This window comes from Manis javanica, chromosome 17 (assembly GCF_040802235.1).
Source record: "Manis javanica isolate MJ-LG chromosome 17, MJ_LKY, whole genome shotgun sequence".
Lineage (NCBI taxonomy): Eukaryota > Metazoa > Chordata > Mammalia > Pholidota > Manidae > Manis > Manis javanica.
In genome coordinates this window covers 22,728,519-22,748,682 of record NC_133172.1, presented here as the reverse complement: position 1 = coordinate 22,748,682, position 20,164 = coordinate 22,728,519, and the positions used below count along the sequence as shown (strand labels likewise).

General features: G+C 48.9%; 1 protein-coding gene across 3 annotated transcripts in view; it reads right to left on the bottom strand.

The window, feature by feature from the left end:
* Positions 1-3,529: 3,529 nt before the first annotated feature.
* TSHZ3 (teashirt zinc finger homeobox 3) overlaps positions 3,530-20,164 on the bottom strand; it is a 68,571-nt gene continuing 51,936 nt past the window's right edge. For all 3 annotated transcript variants that reach the window (XM_073226174.1, XM_017649841.3, XM_073226175.1), the window contains one exon: positions 3,530-8,313. In XM_073226174.1, the coding sequence (XP_073082275.1) occupies positions 5,129-8,140 (3,012 nt within the window). In that variant the 5' untranslated portion in view covers positions 8,141-8,313 and the 3' untranslated portion in view covers positions 3,530-5,128. The remainder of the gene's footprint in view (positions 8,314-20,164) is intronic.

Here is a 20,164-nt window from a genome sequence, read left to right as displayed (position 1 = left end):
ACTGGGATCCCCACCCTCCTTGGCTGCGACCAAGCTGCCACACGGCCCTGGGAAAGGTAGGCTTAGCCAGAGAGGACCTTTTCCTCCTAAGAGACAGAGCTGAAGCCTTCCCTAAAGGAGTGTGACTGTTTCTGAAGCTAACTATAGCATATTTTGCAAAGGCCAGAGCACCCTGGAATTGCATGGGAGCAAAATGAGTACCTTTTCTGAGTCTCCTAAGGTCAGCTGCAGGCTGAGAGGCATCAACTGGCACAGGGTCCCAGAGGAATGTATTTTCAGGTTTCCCTTTGCCAAAGATTACATGTGCTTACTAATCAATCCCTAGGGAGAAAAAAAAAAGGTTAGTGTTTCTATTACCAAAAGAAGAACTATTTGGCAGAGTAAAAATGGTAATTTCTCCATTAGCTAAAAGGATTATAGCTATTATTTTAAAGTTAGAGTATTTATTATTAAAGAGTACTGTTGGAGTTTGTGTGCTTTCATTTTTATGATTGCTTCCTATAATACAAAGTATACTATTTTTGTGCTAAATAGTCAACAGAATAAAACGTGATTGCAATTTTCCAATTTCAAAAGAGCTGCGCAGATGAATTTGAAAAAATAAAATCATTTGAATTTTTTCTATTACATGACTTAAAATCTCTGGAGACAATAGTTTTAATAATAGATTTGTTAAATGCAGTCTTTCTTTCCATCAGCTCATGTCCTTCTACCACACTTTTAATTTTCTACCTTCAGGGTTCTGCTGTCGAGATGTAGCTTAGCTCTCCCTAGCACTTGGCAGGTTATAGGGCCATTTTCCTTTTTGAAGTATTTTTGTCTCCAGGTCTGTGGAACAGTAGGTGGTCAGGAGTTGGGGGCAGTGAAGTCCACCTGGCTGGAGTGGTCTGAGTTTGAGATATGGAATCCTTCCAGTATGCAGAGCTCATGGTCCCGAACTCTGCTGGGGAGGCTTTCCCTGAGCTAACCACCTCCTCCTGAGCACAGAGCACCCAGCAGAGAAGCACCTCTTTGGTGGTATCGGTATTTTTTTACTTTTGTAGAATGAAAATAGAAGGGAGATGCCAGGGAGATCTGGGTCCTCATCATAACCAGCCCTCTCTAACTATGTAAGATTTTGGTTAATTATAGAATTCTTGCTGCCTAAAACTTAAAGATACATCACTGATATTTTTGCTAAATGTTGACTGCAGCGAATAGCTAAGATATGGCATATTGATTTCTTGTTGTGAAGTGAGCTGTTCAAGCTCCATTTAAGATTTTCATCTTGCATGTAGCCCTGAGCACATCAGAGCACCATAAATTAGTTAAATTGCACATTTATCACAAATGTTATTTTAAGATACTGTGTAAATGTGATGGCTGGAAGATATACAGTAGGACTGCAACAGGCCTGGGCTTAGGTGGGGTGAGGTCGGGGTCACCTACACACCTGTGATTAAAACCTGGCTCTCTTGGGACCATCCCTCCTCCCTGCATCCATTTACAGACCTGATTTGGATGCCCCTTTCCTTCCTGCACTCTCTTTCTCTACCAGCACCAGCCATGAGACAGCTAGTGTGCAACTACTTGAGACTCAGAAGGCAACCTTCGATCTTCCTGTTTTATCTCAGAAAAATCTGGGCCATTCTGGGCTGTGAATGGCAGGCTCTTCCAGGCAGTGGCCCACTCTCCAGCCAGAAGAAGGTTGGGAGACCTCAGGAGTAAATGGCCCTGCATTTCCAAATGGGGTGAGTCTCTGGGCAGCCCTGCCCCCATGTCCATGATGCATGGTACAGGGGACTGTCATTGTGCCAAATTAGGTTTACAGTTATGACAAAGGCCCTTGACTGCCCAGTTAGTATGTTTCCCCTGGAGGTAAAATTAATTTCTGGGCCTATTAATGTGAACAGCCATTTCTTGGCTATGACCCTAGGTGCCAAATGAACAATATAACCTGCTACCTACCTTGACTATAAATCCTCACGTCTACACCCAAATTGAAAAGTCCCGAAGACAATCCTGGGGATGGAGTGGGGATATGGGCATTGTCATGTTCCTCTCCCAAATTGTAACGGGGTGGGGTGGTTCCACCATCACTTGCACAGATCCCATCTCCCTTCAAGCCACATGGGCCCTGGTGGTGATGGAAGTGTTGTCAGTTTAATCTGTTAGATGCAGGACTTTGGATTCTAATAAACCGATGCTATATTTAACCTGTGAAAAATTCAAGAGTGGAAATCTGGGCTCCAGGATGTGAAGATGCAGAAGGCTTGGGAGGGAGGATATCTCTGTCCTGAGCCAGGTTCCAGGGGGGAGCTGATCCACCAGAGGAACCTATCGTGTCCCACATCTCCTCCCAGGTGAAGGCCTACAGGACAAAGAACTGCTCGGAAAGGGACTGCAGCCATGGAGGAGATGGGGAAGGGGACAGGCCTGCCTCCCAGATGGGAAAGCCCTTTGGTCTGCCGAAAGGTACAGCCCAATTGTGTGTGTGAACCACAAGACGAAGGCATGGCCAGCACAGCATTCTCTGTTTGCCAAAACTCCTTTTAAATCCTAGTGAGGTTCTCCCTAAACACTCGGAGAGAGATGGATTGCCGAGAGAAAGTAGAGCAGACAGAAATTTTGGACTCATCTTGACAAAAAGGGGCGGGGATGAACGGGAAGAAACGTAGGCGTGTTGCTGAACATCACTGAAAGGGCTTAATTTAAATTTTTAATAAAAGAGTATTTTTTTTTACGTTGAGGTGTTTTATGTATTACATGGATGTAATACATCTCTCATTTGTATAATTCTAGGTTAGGAGCTATGATTCCACATAACTGCAAGAGTAGTTTGAATATAGTAATAAAGGTATTTTACAATTTTACATGATGTTCCCAGCATTTTGTTGGCATGATTTGCCAGAGCTAATAAAAGCTTGTGATTACCATATAAATGCTTTCCCCACTTCTCCCAAGGGTAGTTCAGCCTTCCTCCTCCCCACTGCCACCCTGCACCTCATTACCTGTGGCTGCTTTAGCACAGGAGAGCCTTGGACCCCAGGTCCACCTCTCCAGCATGGCTCTGTTTTCTGTTAATTGAAAACCCCGGATCCACAAGACGGAACTGCCCTGCACTGAGTCTTCCAAAGACCTTTCTTCCCCATCTGCTTCCTGTAGGGCTCAGGGCCCCGACTTCTCCCATCCAGAAGGGAGGCCAAACCCCCATCGCCATACGGGTCACCAGGTGTGACCTCACGTTCTGCTACCAGTATTTTTTTACATCACTTTCCCAGAGAGATTCTAACCTCCTGTGAATATCTTCTTTTCTTTACAATTTTTATTCTCGGGAAAAATTCTGTCCACGTTGCCTCTGAGAGAGTGCTCCTTGCTCTCCAAACGCCAAAGTTCACTAAAACTCCCCTGATTTACGGGCAGCTTCCGACTGCCAGCACCTGGCAGACACAGCAACCAGCTCAGTCATAAACAGATCGCATACAATTTCATTTTAATGTGCTCGTTAGTCGTAGCACATTTCAGACATAATTGTGAACGCAACACAAAATTATAGCAAAAAGACAATTTTAATGCTGCCGTAGAAAAAAGGGTTATATGAAGAGTCACATAATGGTGGTTCATTGTGAACAACAAAACAGGGCACAGAGTGTGTTACAGTGTCTGTGCTGTTTACATGCCAATATTTTATACATAGGTTCTCATATGGTGTCAGCTGTCAGTTACTTCTGCAAATTAACTGCCAAAAATGGAGAAGAACAGAATCACTTGGAGAGCCGGTAACCACGGGTTACCTTTCATAAGCCTAAAGATAAAGCTGCAGTGTGGGATCTTGGGAGAATAATTAGGAAGAACAAAACAGAAAGTTACCAATTGAAATAAAAAGGCATCCAACAATATGGAATAGCAACCAAGAGGGCTTATAAATAAGTGAAAAAGGTTGTATCACAGAATGCCTCATGACTTTTAAGCAAAGTATTACAGTACAAACATTTTAAAGGCTTTATCAATGTTTAGGAAATACAGTACAAGTTCTTTTTTTTGTTGCTGTTCCTTTTTTCTTTTTTTCCTTTTCAAATAGACTTAACCCTTTGAGCACTGAGTTTATTTTGAGTGTTCTTTAATTTCTAATAAATACCTTTAAAAATCATGTGCAAAATAGTTATGATGCTTGCCATGGATGTATTTCCAGGCCTTGTTTATTTAGACTGCTCAAAACAAATGATAATATGATGCTAATAAATATGTATAATTTAAACATGAACCTCTATCAATATAGATGTACTGTATAGCAAAACAAACAATCATACTTTGCTTTCAGATAATGTTTCTGTATACTTTATAAATGCTATCTGTGGTATCTTCTGTATAATTTACAATGTTTGCATGTAAAAAACAAAACCCATAGACTTAAAAAAAAAAAGAAAAAGAAATATACACTATACATAGGCACGGCTTATGCCCAGAGCATAGCAGGTACATAAAACACTGTTGCTATAAATGCAGGAAAAAAGGTCATTTAACCACAATCACATTTTTCATAAGAGAGTCTGAAATCTATACAATATATACATCTATGTTTCAATGTGAAAATAATATTCTTTTAAATTTCAAGGCGTGTTATACCCCTGCAGACCTGCATAAATGGAGGTTCATATTATTAATTATAACTAAGCTGGTAAGGAGTTTAAAAAACAGAGCTTCATACATTATTATTTTATTTATTTTTTACCCAAATTAATGCAAAAGTGCTTCAAAGTACTCAGAGGGCTAAAGATGAAAGGGTGAGAAATGCCAGCACACTTGAGTCTCGTGGAAAAAGTGTGCCTGGTTTCGTTATAGATGCTTAATTAAACTGTCTGTTAATGCATGCAGCTTGAAGCATCGGGGGGGATGCTCACAACTAAATCCCATTTACACAAAGTTCCAAACACTTACCACTGCGTTTTAACCTTCATAGTTTACCAGTAACAACAGCTGATTATGCACCTCTATTAAACACTGTACAGTTATACAAAACAGTCCAGCCCAGAGTGATGTTCTGCAGTTAAAATAGGAACATGTGCCAAGAACAAGACAGAAGGGCCTTAAGGTGCCTGCAACAGTTTCCCTCAAAGCAAATTACAGTAAGTTTTATCAAAAGCAAATGCTACTGCTTCTCTAGCTCAGAAACATACAGAAGGTGGTCTTCTGGGGATTTCCCATGTGTTTTGCTAAGGTGAAGTTTAACTGCATGCTTGCTCGCAAAGGTCCGATTGCAAAGTTTGCACTGGTAGGAGGTCCCCAGATCCTCCTCTGGGGAGGATGTCACCAATTTTTCTGATGGCGACTTGGTTTGTGCTATTTGATTGTTAATCTGTTCGGTGGACAATTTGGACAAGTCCCGTAGCCGGAAGCCCAGGTGTGACTCTAGGTGACTGATGTACGTGGAAGGAGTCCTGATTTGAGATGCACAGTCATTACAAAAGAACACGGGGTGGCCTGTGTCCAAGTTTTTGAGGAACTTTGTTCCACCTGTCCTTCGAAGCTGATACTTCACGTTGGCCAGCCAGTGGCTGATGGTGGTCATGGAAAGCCCCGTGAACCTCGAGATGTGCATGCGCTCCTGGGGGCTCAGGTCTGACATGATGTACTTCCCCTCAGAGGTCTGGCGGAGGCTGGCGGCAAACTGGGCCTGGAGGATCAGCAGGTGCTGGGGGTTCCAGTTTGACTGGCGGCCCTTCCTCTTCTGAGCGGGAGTCGCCTCCTCGGCCTCCTCCAGGGTAGCCCCGTCAATGTCAGACTTCTCGGAGATGCTGGAAGGAGTGGAGGACTTTGATGTGTGGCTCTCTGTCAAGTTCTTCAGCATATCGGATATATCTGACAAGGCATTCTCGCGTAGTGGCGAGTTTGACATGAATGATACGACGGCAGATGTCTTTGCGGTTGTCACTGTGGGTGAGGAGGTTGCCGGGGATGCGGACGTGGGTGACAAAAGCACTGAACCCAAAGAGCAGCCTTTGTCACTCTTTCCTTTCGTCAAGTCTATGGGCTGGTCGTTGCTGACATGGTAGAAATAGCGGTCGAGGTGGTCCACCTTCTTGGACTGTAGGGGCGGAGGGGTGGCCACGGCTGCCTTCTCAGCCAGGCTATTGCTCATCTTGAAAAGCATGCTCATGGGGTCAAGGGCGGGCAGGGAGGGCTTGGCAGCTTTGCCCAGGTGAATGTTCATGACTGACTGGAGGGCACTCAAAGGGTTCACAAAAGGCTGTTCAGGCGGGTGGTCTGTGATTATGGCTGTGCTGCTCAGGCTGCTGGTCATGGGCTTCACCAGCTCCTTGCCATTCTCCGCGGGCTCTGCTGAGGGGCTGCCCTCCTTGCACCCATCCCGCTGGGGGCTGGGGCTGTCCTCCTGGCTTTTGAAGCCCACATCGCTGGATGCCTCCATCTTGATGGGCTCGCTGACCTCACTGCTGCATGGGGAGGGAGTGGCTCGCTTCGGCGGAGAAAGCTTGCCCTCTGGCTCCTTCATTTTCTCTTCAACTTTGGCAACTTTCTCGGTGACTTTTTTCACCAGTTCCTCCATGGCATGAAAGTTTGTCTTGGGCATGGGTGAGGTCTGGCTGCTGGGTGGAGAAATCAGGGTCTGGTTTTTTGTGGGAGACACAATCTCGCTATTGCCAAACACAGGTTTCAGGGGTGTGCTCTTTCCTGATGAGCCCAGAGATAACTTCATCATGTTGGGAAGCTGATAGGCAGCATGGATGCTGGGGTAGCCACCCCAGCTGGGAGTGCCGTTCTGGGCCTTGTTGATTGCAGACGTCACTGTGTTTTCTAGGGATTTCAGGATATCTAGTCCCCCCTTGGGACTCTCTTCCAGGTCATTCTCAGTCAAATAGTGGTACTTGGAAGAGATGTCATACTTTTCCTCTTCCTCACAGGGTTTCTCCTTCTCCTTAGGTTTCTCATCCGTGGCCACTTTCTCCCTGTCAACTTCCTTCTTGACCTCCACGTTGAGTTTTGGGGACACACTCACAGGCGTACTGGAGGGGGACGTGAAGGTGGTGGCAGCCAGGGGCACTGACTGCACCTTCTCGTCCAGCAGCGTTGTGATGGTGGGCGTGACGGGTGTCTCCATGATGGGCTTCCCCTTCTTCATGGCTGAATTCGTGACCTTGATGAAGTGGCCGGTGACCATCATGTGGGCCGTGAGCTCCTGCAACGTGTCGTGGGAGCTGCCGCACTCCATGCACTTCAAGATCTGGGACTTCCGGGCCTCAAAGTGCCACGCATAGCTGGCCCCGTTCTGGTGGCCGTACCGGTTATTTGGCGTGATATAAGGGTTGCAGTTCTTCTGAAGCACATCATTTGAGTCTGACACCGCAGCCTTGGGGGTTCCGCCTGCGGAATCCGGGGAGCTGGGGAGCTCCAGCTCCAGCGAAGCCTTCTTCCGGGTGGCAGGGACGATTTTGGCTGCGACAGGGGTGACAGGCTCCTTCAGAGGCACTTTTTGGTAGTGTTTCGTTTTAATCATGTGGACACTCAGGTCCTGGAGGGACTCGAACGAGTGGCCGCAGTACATGCACTTGAGCACCTTCTGGGCGTCTTCCTTGCCCTCCATTTCCAGCAGGGAGCGCTTGCGTGGCTTGGACCAGCGCCGCGGGTTCTTGTGGTCGGCGTCGTGGTTGTCGTCGCGGTAGTGCCCCGTCTCGTTCATGTGCACCGTGAGCTCCACCAGCGTGTCGTAGGCGGCGCTGCAGTCCTTGCAGCGGAACTTGCTGGCGCCGGTGAAGATGGAGCCGTACAGCCGGCTGCTCTGGCGGTACAGCTGCACCGTGCTGAAGAGGCCGGGCTCGGGCAGCGCGCGGCCGGGCGGTGCCTGCTGCAGGCTGCGGGCCACGGCGCTGCGGTGCCAGTCGGACGAGCTCCCGCTGCTGCTGCTCCCGCTGCTGCTGCCGCCGTCCCCCGACGGCGCCTGGCGCGGGCCGAGTTGCAGGCCGGACCAGTATGAGCTGGACAGGAAGCTGTTGTACACGGCCTTCATCTGCTCCAGGCTGTCCGAGGCGGCTGGGTCCTCCGGCGGCACCACCGCCTCCTTGGCCTCCTCCTCGTTCTTGACGGAGCCACTTTCGAAGTCGGCCATCCGGTCACTGGTCTCGCTGATGTGCGACTCGCTGTCCATGTCGTGGCCCGAAAGCTCGGCGGCCGGGGAGTTCTGGCAGCTGGGGCAGGTCCTGCCGAGCTCCGTCTCGGCGCATGCGTACTTGGCCGCCGGCTCCCCGTCCGCGGCGCCCTCCTCGGCGTCTGCGTCCTCGTCCACCAGGGCGGCGGCCTTCAGCTCGTCGGAAACGTAGGCTGTCGTGAGAACCGCGGGGAAGGTGGGCAGGCGGGTAGGGCGGAAAGGGGAGAGGCAGCGAGGGCGAGAGAGAGAGAAAGAAAAAACAGAATTAGTAAGGGTCCATCTTACCTACGGTTATTTTCTCTTCTCGGAAAATGCAGCCAAGTAGACGGGCACATGTATTTGTAAAATCAAATAGTTAAAATGTAGTGTTTCTTTGGAGCAAAAAAAAAAAATCGGCTCTTCAAACATAATTTGCCACCTTATTCTTCTCAAGGGGCAACAGCTTGAAATTAAAACTAAATTTGAAATTAATGAAGCACATTCTGGAGGTGGCATTCATTTCTAAAGTAATAAATTACTTGTATCAACCTCAGAGACAGCAGTTCCTGTCTGTCAATTAATATGTCTTATGCTTCTCCTACCCCTAATGCATTTCTTAACAGACAGATTCACAATTTAAATTAAGCAAGCATTTCTTACTCATTACATTTTTGAGGCTCAATCTTTAATAAATATAAAGTACAAAAACATCAATAAAATTTTTACAAAGTAAAAAGAAAGTACATCAATTGCAATAAATTAAAAACAAGGTTTTGTCACTTTTTTTTTCTTTCTTCCTTCTGGAGAAACAGGTCTCATAAAAGCTTAGAGTTAAGTTTCCTACCAGGGAGTAGGGGCATGTTTGCTACAGATGGGAGGGAAGACGTAACCCACTACCGTGCAGCACTGGCCCTGTCCCCCATGTGTACAGTCAGCCATCCTCAGCCACCTACACATACACTATCCATGCAGAATTATGTCAGAGCAAGTTCAGGAAAATTGGTATGCGGTGCTCATTCCTGTTGTATAAATATATACAAGACCTTCCAGTGGACCTTACAAATGTCTAAGTGTTTGCTCTTTAGACTACTTTGTCAATATTTACTCAGCATAAGCTTCATGGGCATCCAACAGGGATCCTGTCTTTCTGGAAGCAATGTAACTGGGGATGTAAATCCAGTGTGCACTTCCAAAGCAAGTGGAGGGCAGGGCTGAGCAGCTGTGGGTTCTAGAAGATGCACATCCAGACATGCAAAGCCAGGGAAATACTTGGGTTAATAGAACAAAGTAACTTTTTTCATTCCTTGCTTTCAGTGACTGAAGTTGTCTCTCACCTAAGCTTGCCCAAAGCTGTAAACAGAGGTGGGCTGATATTGTGGACAATTAGGTGTGGCCAGCCCTGTGGTAAGCAACAATTTTAAGCCAGAGGAGAAGGGGAAACAGAGGCTTCTTCCTGTCAGCAACTCCATACCTTTGGCCTTAAAAGGTCAGTGGGGTAAGTGTGTTAGGTGGCTGGGATACTAACTGCACGGCTGATTAAAAAACAACAATAACAACAAAAGCTCTTAGAAAAGAAAAAGCTTTGCTTGTGGAATTCACTCCTATAACTTTAAAGATTTGCCCCAGATCAATTTCACACCAGGAAAAAAGTGAAATGACTCAAACAAATAAGGCTGCTTTGAAGGCACACAGACGTTCCCACCCCCAGCCTCTTCCATCCAGGTTCAGTGTGATTCTTTTCCCTTCCCAGATCCCCCTTTGAGTGCCAGGATTTCTAAGCTGAGGCAACAGTAGTATCCCAATTGTGAGGGGATTCGAACTTGGATAGGATAGTGTCCCCGGACTTGGATAGGATAGTGTCCCCGTTACACACATGCCATTCCTACCAGCTGTAGAGGCAGGGGGACTTCTGCTCATGTACAAACAATGAAGGTAGCTCTGTGTGCCCTGCTCTAGTTGGCTGAGGTGTGAAGTACTGTGGTGAACCTTTAGTTCGAGGCCATATACTTAGAAATGGCAAGTTGAAATGACAAACAAGCTCTCTTCCTAGGGCCAGGGCCAAAATGACTAGGGAAATACTGTGCTGGCCAAGGGAGGCTCCTTTGCTGGCTGGAGAGAAGAAGGTGAATGCATTTGTTGGAAAAGGAACAGGAAAAGAAAAATAAAAGAAGGTATCTCTCTCTCCCCCACAGGCTTCCCCAGCTTGCAGCACACCCTTAAAATCTGGCTCATAAACTCCAACGGGGCTGGCAGGTATGGAGGGAGGGCAGCCAAGGAGTGGGAGGGGTGGAAGGGTGACCAGGAATCCCAGTTTGCCTGAAATGGACCTTGTTTTAGCACTGGAAGTCCTGCACCCAAGGAATCCTCTCAGTCCAGGCAAACCAGGTCAACTGGTTGCCCTCGACAGGGGATGCACAGCATGGCCCAGTCAGAGCATGCAGGCAGCTGTGCATCCTGCAGAGAGGAGCTAGAGCTGGGTGATCTGGGTTTGAGTAGAAGTAGCCCACTCATTGTCCATAGAAAGGCCCTGGCTGCCCATTTGGTTTCCATCAAAGGGGCTTCCCTTTGAACACTGAGTCTGGCAAAGAGAGAAGGAAACCACAGTGGCTTATGCCCCTATGGCTGAGATGCAAGGAAAAGCCCTGCCCGCTGTAAAGAGAGAGAGGTCCCAGAGCCCCTTCTCTCATGGAGATGGCCCTCTGAGCCACAATCTGCAGTGTGAATCCACACCAGGGGCACTTTGCTTGCATTACAGCTCCCATGGAATTAAGTCTGGGAGAGGCAGCAATACAGAAATGGTCCCTCTGAAGCCTTTATGGGAGGGCACCAGGCAGCCAGATGAAGCCAGGACCAATGGTGGACAGGGAAAAGCCCACTGGCACGAAGGCTATGAGCTAAGGGAAACCCTAGTAGCTTTGTCAAGGCCTCCTCCCATCTTGGAGTGGCATGGCTCCCCAGAGCACAGGGCCCCTCCATGGAAGTCTCAACATGGTGTGGGGTACCCAGTAAGCTGTCTGGAGAATCCCCACCCTACACAAACCATCACTGATTTGATTGGCTCCCATCCAACACTGGCCCCCAACTTACTCCAATATGCTTAGTAAGTTTCACAGCAATGTCAGAATATCATCAGTCTGATGACTGAGGAGGATTTTAATATTGAAAGAAAATAAGGCCAACTTTCTTAGTGGGAACAAAATCCCACACTGAGGAAAATTAAAAAGCTTCAGTACCAAGAGGCCCTGAGTTCTGGGGAGCCCTGGCATCACCTCCACCCACCACCATTTCTGGGACTCCACACAAGCACACTTGCCCACTGCCATGACAGAGACCTCACTACCTATTAAAATAGACATTTTCTTTTCAGACCCGGTGGTGGAGAGTATTACCTTAGGTTGAGCCTAAGACTTCTACCTACTGGTTCTTTCTTCCCTCCACATTAAAACAGAGAGCAAAGGACTAATCCTTCTGCTATGCTTTGCAATAGTTGTGCTCCTTCCAAGAATACTACATCCACTCTCGGTTACTCAACTTCAAAAGTTGTGAGAAAGTGGAAACAGTTCCAGAGAGATGGCAGAGGGCATTAAGGGATGGGAAGTTTCATTCATTCCTCAAATTTTTACTGAGGGCCTACACATGCCAGCTGAGCTGCTTTACTGAGCAGTGTGCCCTTTTCTTTCTCCAGCCTCAGTTTTCCCATCTGTACTAGGCAGGGCATTGGGTCTGTAAGGGCCTCCTCTCTACTTCTCTATTTTATGGCTCCTGAGGAAAGGGTAAAGTGACATGGAAACATGCTTGCTCTGGTTCGTTCCCTCCAAGAACTGCTCCTCATGAGCACTCAGAAGTCAAGGCACTTCTTAGTCCTCTCTTCTCTAGACTAATGAGCAAAGTCCCTGGCTGGATAGAAGGAAGAACTTCTGGATACTGTGACAGTTAATGTCCTGGATCAGGCCAGGAGGGGAAGGCAGCCAGTGTCTCCAGTCCCTGTCAGAGCAGACAGCATGAGGCCTACAGGGGAGGTGGGCTGGGAGAGAAGCTGCTGCCACTGCACTGGGCTTTAGTGGGCTCTCCTCCTGGAGCACCAATGGGGGGCACTGGCTTGGGCCTGACAGCTAATCACACACCACCTTGGGAAGCTTTGCTGCTGTGAACAGTTATCTGAATCCTTGCTGCTATCTAACTTTCCATATGTTCTTGTCTGAATTCTCCAAGGTTAAGGGTCCATTTTATATTCTCAGTCTTTCACATAGTAGGTGAGCAACAGGTACTTGCTGTCTCTTTTGGAAAGATGCTCGTTACCAGCCTTGTTACCATAACAGGACCTACCCTCCCTCCCAAGGCCCTTCCAACAACAGCCTGGATGGCCACCAGGACCCCTCACCTCCTCCACGAGTATCCACCTACACCCCAGCCTTTCCACCTGTTCTCCACACAGAAGCCACCAGATCACTATCGGTCAGCAGGCAGGTCATGTCAACCTCTGGGGGAACACCCTCTGTGACTTGCCATTGGGCTTGGAAGAAAATGCAGATTCCTCAAAATAACGAATCTACCCTTCACTGGGCTGCAGGTGAAAGGTAACACTGTTGGGGGGAGCTTCTCTGACCCCAGTTTTTGTCCTTCTGGCATCTTCTTCCTTCCTTCTTCACACCACTGAAATTAATTGCTTTAGCCACACATCTCAGGATGCTCTAACAGCTGTCAGCTTGCTGTGGTCAGGACCAGCCCCACTCCCCACATATCTGCTACATCCCTACTATCTAGCTCAGAGTTGCCACTCCACAGACCCATGGAGTGAATGCTTACATGACATACATGACTTCCCCATGCTTCCTAAAGAGTTGCCAAAACATCTAGATGGATTCAGACTCCAGCCAGTCCCAGAGCAAAGCAGATGTGCTGGGGTCTGATCCAAAGCCCTTCCTGGATCAGGGATGAGTGTGATCAGCATTTTCAGCAGCGCTAGTTCATGAGGAAGGGCCTCGGGGGTGGATGGGATGACAGAATCCACTGCTGAGGAAGAGGGGAGAAAGCATCCCAGATGAGGGTTTCCTTGCCCTGGAGCCACCTGGCTGTGCCCACACCCAAACTACCCCTCTCCAAAACTGCATTGTCTTCACTCTTTTCTCTTGAACAAATACAATTGAAACCTTTGCTGCCAGCTTCAGAAGATGAGACAGCTGAACTGTAAGGGGAGGGGGCTTTTATTCACAAAAAGTCAACAGCTGCAAAGACACAGAGAAACATGCAAGCATGGAGACTAGCAAGCCAAGGGTAGCCTGGGGCCCCGCATTTTTCCCCCTATATTGCTTAGTAGAAAGCTTCTCTCTAAGAGGTGAGACCCCACAGACTGCCGCATTGCTCCTCTAGACATCCATGTTTTCTCTTCCCTCAATAATAAGTAAGTGCTTAAAGCAAGACAGCAATCCATCTCTCCAGAACTGAAGGCCAAGGACACATTTTTGGGCAGCTGGATGAACTGAAGAACTTGGCACGAGCAGAACCGAATGGGAGGGACTCTTGGGTAGAGACATATGTTCATGAGAATTAAAAGCTCTCAAACTTACAAAAGCTTCCTACAAAGTTCCACAGTCCAATACCCCTGGAATGTCAAGCAATGAAAAAAACATGATCCTAACTAATATGTGCATGTTTATGCGCCATTTTCTCATTTGCTGCATTTGATCTTCTCAATGGCCCTGGGAGGTGGAGAAAATGATTTCCCTTTTGCAGCCAAAGAAACTGAAGCTCTTACAAGTTAAAGGGGTCACTCCCAAACCCACTGCTAGGACCCCTCGGGAGTCCACATAAGTATAAAGGGATCTGACTGAACTCCTGAGGGGGTCACACAGAAGGAGCACGGAGGGCCCTGACCCAGGGCACGGAGTGAGCTGCCATGCCAGGGCCTTCCATGGCTCCCCTCCCCAGGCGTGCTCCACACCTGCCCCTCCAGGATGGTTCTGAGTCCCCTCTAGGCCTTCCCGTGCTCATGCCCTCCGAGATGTGGCCATGGGGAACTATGGGCATGGGAACCAAGGAGTGAGAGGCCAGCCCACCTCGGCAATCAGAAGGTGGGGAGGCAGCAGCTTCCTCATTAATATTTAGTATCATAATCAACTAAACTCAACCACTAGGTAAAAAAAATATGTTTGATATAAATATAAACCAGTAAGCTGAGGGATAATGGACTTCATTTCTGGCCAAGGAGGAAGGAATTACCTTCATCATCACACTGTTGTGAATCTCTCTCAAAAGGAGAAAATGAAATTGTTGGGGAGTGTCCTGTGCATCTGCAGCCTCCAGCTATACAGGAATGGGAGGCGGTGCCGAAGGAACAGCGGCACTGGGACAGAGGAATAAGGAAGGCAAGGCTGCGCTCTTCTCTCAGATGCAGTTTCAAAGTAAACTGTCCTGTGGATTTTTATACTTTCTGGGCTGAAATGAATGTTCTGAAGTTATGACCCTTTGTTTTCAGATCCCTAAGATTCCCTGGGAAGGTGCTTTGCTGGCTAAGTCTTCCCTGATTCCCTTTCCCTTCTCTTCCTAGTAAGGATAGTCCAGAGTAGCACCTCCTTCTGTGGCCTGTGGGACTGTAGTCCCACGTTCAGAAGGAAGCAAGGGTCAGTGACGCCGAGGGGACGGGGACGGGGAGAGGCCTGGCTGAAGGGGGCAGGGGCCAGCAGCAGTGCTGTGGTGAGAGGCTGTGGGGGCTGGGAGCAGAAAGAGGAGAGTGGGGGGATCAAGCTGAAGGAGAGAAGAACCCACTGGGACCGGGGTGTCGGGCAGCAGGGGTGGGAGGGGGACCGAGAGGGACAGAGACAGCAAGAGACAGAGAGGGAGAGAAAAGAAAGAAAGAAAAAGAGAGACAGAGACAGCCAGAGCGAGACCACCAAGGGGAGTGGGAGGGAAGGAGGGAGAGAAGCAAAATCTGTGATGCAGATTTGAGGACAGACACGAGGAAGAGATTACTCCAGTGGCGAAGACAGACACGACACGGCCTGAGATGGGACACCTGGTGTGGGGCTGGCTGTGGGGAGCGCAGCTCCAGGGAGCTGCTGTAGGTCCTTCCCAAAGCTGCAGGCTCAGGCCTTTTCGCAGCCTCCCCTGAGTTCTCCTATCTTCAACTGAAACAGGGTGATTTTTTCTTTAAGAGTATAGTTTAACCAGCAGGGGGGTGACCAAGAAGGAAGTTAACTGCTTGACCAAACTGGTGGGCAGAGCAAGTAGAAGCAGCTTTGCGACAGAGGCATACTTCTCCCCAGAGATGATGAGGCTATCCTGGGCAGAGGATGCTTGGTGTCCAGCCTGGCCAAGGACGCCCCACAAGGAACAGGCCCCAGAGCCCAGGGCCTCGGCAAGTCCCCCGGATCCCATCTGAGGCCCTGCCCACACAATCACGTTTGAGATGCGGACTGTTCAGACGGCAGGTATGGGCGGCATGCCTGGAAACGGATGGCCTGCGGGAGGGTGGGGGGCTGCCGGCTCTGGGGTCCAGCATTCCGGACCTTCTCATGGCCCACGCACAGTCTCTGCAGACCTCCCCCTGGCCTCCCCTCAGAGCTGGCTACTCTGTGTGTTTTATGAATCCAACTCAAATTAGGTTTAATGCAAACCCCAAGCCTATACCCCTCGTGAGGCCCTGAGTCTTCTCAGGGACTTAGAATGTGCTCAGACGTGCAAACGTGCCCAGCTCATGGGGATGTCCTGGCCACCTGTGAGTCCCTCCTGTCTATCCCACACCTGGGCCCGTAACAAAGAAGACTCCCAGAAATGATGGGGCACAGCTGGGAAGCCCCCACAGCCCCTCAGGGACAGCCGTCCATGGATTTGGGAGAGGATCCACATTCTTGTTGGCGTCCCTGCTTTCCATAGTTTTCGGTTAAACTGAGTGATGTCCCAGACAGTGAGACCCTGGATCTTGGCTCCTGCCTTACCACATGCTGCCATGTGCCTTGAGACTGGCTTCCTGTCTCAGAGCTCCAGATTCTTCCCCTTGAATAGGAAAGGAAGAAAGGAAAGCAATTTCTGCTGCCCACCCCCCAACCTCTCAGGTGTTTGTGAAAAAAACAAGGACTTCTTTAGGAGAGCATTAAGGCCTTTTCTGAGATAAAAAGACTCAGCAAGTGTGCGTGCTCCATGGAAGCACACAGGGCCACCCGCAGTCCACACAGGGGAGGAAGTCAGGGGACGGCCTCAGGCTGGCTCTGCTCTGGTAAAGGTGGGCCTCAGCTGGTGGTCTCCCAGACCCCCATCTCCACGATGTCTCTCAGGAAAGGGGGTGGCAGGGGCCAACTGAAAGCCCTGCTGGGGTGGGAGCACCCCGCCTGGCACAGGTCCTGCTCCTCCTCCCTCTGGCGGCCCTGCAGTGCGGTCCAGCTGGGCTGATGCAAAGGAGGAAATGGGAGGGGAAGAGGAGGAAGGAGGGAGGGGAGGGGAGCGCAAGGAGAGGAGGCAGAGGTTGACATGCACAAATTAGTATTCCTGATTCGGCACTCTCTCCCCAGGACAGGGCCCATCTTCAGGGCTTTCAGGAATCTGGCAGGGCCTGGACCAAGCCTGGCTCCGCTTCATAGCTCCTGCCTCCACCTCCACCTGACGCAGGCTTCCCCAGGTTCCCAGCCCGCTGTTAGAGCCAGGTGACCCTCCACACAGCGCCAAGGGGGAGCAGCCCCCCACCAGCCAGCCCAGCCACCTTTTCCAGGCAGAGCCCAGCCCCATGTCAGGTCGGCTTCTGCCTTGAGTCATCTTCCTCTTTATGGGGGAAAGAACTGAAAGTCCCTGAAAACCTCACATAAATGTCACCTTGTTCTAAACACACCTGGAAAATCCTGAAAGAATGATTCATTTTACACAAGAATTTGTGCTTTACAAACGACTCACACAAACTGAGCAAGATGTACATTGTTCCCTGAGTTATTTTTACACAGGTCTCTCCTCTGCGCAATTGTGCTGTGTGCCTAATCGTGATGGGGGAAGAAATCTCCTCTCTGAGTGTAGCCACATCTGCAGCATCAGCCCTGGCTGGTGCAACATGTTTGGGGGCACAGAGTTATCCTCAGGTGTCCTGGATCCCACCAAATGGACTGCCAGGAGCCCATATGGGTGGGAGAGGCAGTGAGACAGGCACAAGCTCGGACCCGGGCCAGCGATGATCCAACACGTCAGGCCGGTAACTCCTCTTACCCGGACACTCAGGAGTCCTGGGGAAGGTGGAAATCAAACCAGGGCACATCCTGCTGACTGCTGACTGGGGGAGGGGACTTGAAGGAGCAGCCTGACACGGGATTTCCTTTTTGTGCCAGGAGAGTGGGGAGATGGCAGGAGGAAGTGAGTAATGGAGTGGAGGAGAGCTCAGCTGAGTACACTGGGTAACACCAAGGTGATTAGATTGAGCTGTTGGGCCTCTGTTAGGAAATTAAACAGGCAGCAGAGGAAGAAAATTTATTCTAGGGAAGGAGTGCTCATGGCTGGTCCCCAGGAGGCCACAATCCAGCAGAGAACAGGAGTTTCCTCATCTATCCACCTGGGCACCTGGAGTTACAAGAGATGTCATCCAAGCCATCTGGGGTGATGGAAGTTACAGCCTCTGAGGATGAAGAGAGAATGCCATCCTTGGATGGTATCTGGGAAACCAGGGGCCTCCAGGCATCTGTGCTGGCCACTGGAGCTTCCCAGGAATCAGGAGAATCCCCAGAGGGCCAAAGTCAGGGCAGAGGGACTAGGAGCACACGGCTTGGCTCTGGGGGGAAGGAAATGTGGCTGAAGCTGTAATGGTCAGGACTTCTCCAGAAGTCTAGCAGCGTTGGGATGACAAACTTCCCTAGATTGATTGTTCTTCCCACTAGCAAGGTCAGGAATATTAATTTTGTACAAGTTAATTTGATGTAATGCGCGAGATGAATGCTTGTTCAGTTGGGTATCACTGTGTTAATAAAGCTGCAATGCTTTCATGCCAAGAAAAGTATTGTGTTAGCTGATTGGTACACAGAGTCAGCGTGAGGGAAGCAACGTCACCATTCAGCAGAGCAACAGTGGCCAGAGGTCACTCAGGTCATAACAGGCTGCTGCTGATTCTTTAGGAGGACAACGACAGCAAGGTCCAGGGGACTCCTTCCGGCTGTTGGAAACCCCAGCCTGTTCTGAAGACTTGGCATCCACACCATGGCCTGTTCCTTTAGATGTGGCAGAGAACAAGAGGCCAGCAGCCTCAAGAAACCAAACCTGGAGCTCCCACCACAGGGTTAAGAAAGATACTTCTGAGGCTTCTCTTTTTGTATTCTTGTTGCAATTTAAGAGCCTCATTTGGCCATCTCAGCAGCCCCTCTGAACAACCTCCCTGCCCTTTCCAAGACCTTCCCCATGGGAGAGGGAGCTCAAAGAGGAAGCCAGGAAATTGGGAGGATCCCTAAGATCAGAGAGGGAAACCAGAAAGCTGGGCTCTAAAATCACACTCATTCCATTGTTTCTGGGGGATATGCTCTTGCTACAGCTGGGCACTAATCCTAACTGCAAAGGAAAATAAATCTATCAAGGACACAGTCATATTCAAAGCAAGTGCTTCAGACAAATCTTCAGATAATAAAGAGCAAGTCAATACTCAGTTCGGAGAGCATCTGAGTCACCCCTGTCCCTGGCTTCAAGCACACGTGAACCAATTGGGCACCAGTTCAAGAAGAAGGTCCCTAACACCCAGCTCTCTCTGCACAGCTATAGTCTCACTGCCTGTACCCTGGAGGAGCGCTTCATTGTTGAGGTCACCCCAATCCACTGTGCAGCCAACAAGACAGAGCCTTAATCCGGCCCAGCACTGTGGTGGAGGGGCTGGCTAGGCTGACATTCCAGTCAGTCTGGCTCAGTAACCGGTGATGATCAGTCAGGCAAAACACAATTTCTGGAGCCAGGATAAGTCCTTGTAAAAGTGGTGAAGAAAGTAAAGCCTACAAAGCTTACTGTGGGTGCCAGATTCCCATTTCCCTTTCTGAGCTCAATATATTTCCAAGTCCCCTGCCCACCTAAAGAACCTGGAGTCTGAACCCCTCCTCTACATCCTTTTTCTATTATTCCAAAAACTACATGAGGTAAATCCTAATCTATAATGGGTCTAATAAATTAGAAGAATAACTTCATCCAAAGAACGAATTCTCTCACCTTGCTGGAATTTCAGACAGCAGCAAATAGGACTTTGGTGAATTATTAGGAACAGGGGATGTGCTCAGACTTCCCAAATTGCACACATGAGCAATGGTCAGTTTTGCTAATGGCTGAGGAGAGTCATGCCTTATACTCCTTCAGCTCTGGAGCATGGGATCTCTGGGAGGTAGGACAGAGTGACCCTCCCGGGGTAACTTGTGGTCTCCAATGAACCAGCTATAGAACCAAGTGGAACTTGCGCCTGTCTGCACACTCAATGATCTCAAAACCTAGCAAACCACAGTTAAGAATAGGGCAATGGGTTGGGAAAATTTGGGGCAGTCCTTACAATGGGTCTCTTCAAAGTGGCCTATACATGCACAATTCAAATTCTCAACAGCTTACTGGCTGTTGTCCATACAGCCAAAAGAGCTGCATTCAAGGGGAAGGTAAATGGATGGCTTTTGCTGAAAAGAAGTCAAGAGTTTACATGGAAGAGGAGGGAACAGATGCATCCAACACATCTACCCACCCATCCATCTATCCATCTATTCATCCAAAAACCCATCCCTTCATCCATCATGTACATGATTCTAAATACATACTTTAGATGCTGTAGGATTAAAAATAAGGAGTTACCAAAATGAATTGATCATAGTCACAGGCTTTACTTTACTTCCCACAGCCAGCTGGGTGGGAAGTCCCGATGCTCGGTCAAGTGGATATTGGTTACATAGATCAAAAAGGCATTAGAGTATCACACACCCACACAAACATAGCTGAATATTCAAAGCCCAGCATAGCCAAGTCCATTTTACCTTCCAAGTTCATCTTCCACTGCGCACCTCCCCTCAAACACACACAAGACCCTTTCCTGATAATGTTCCTCTGGGCTTGCCTTGGTTTTTGCTGTTT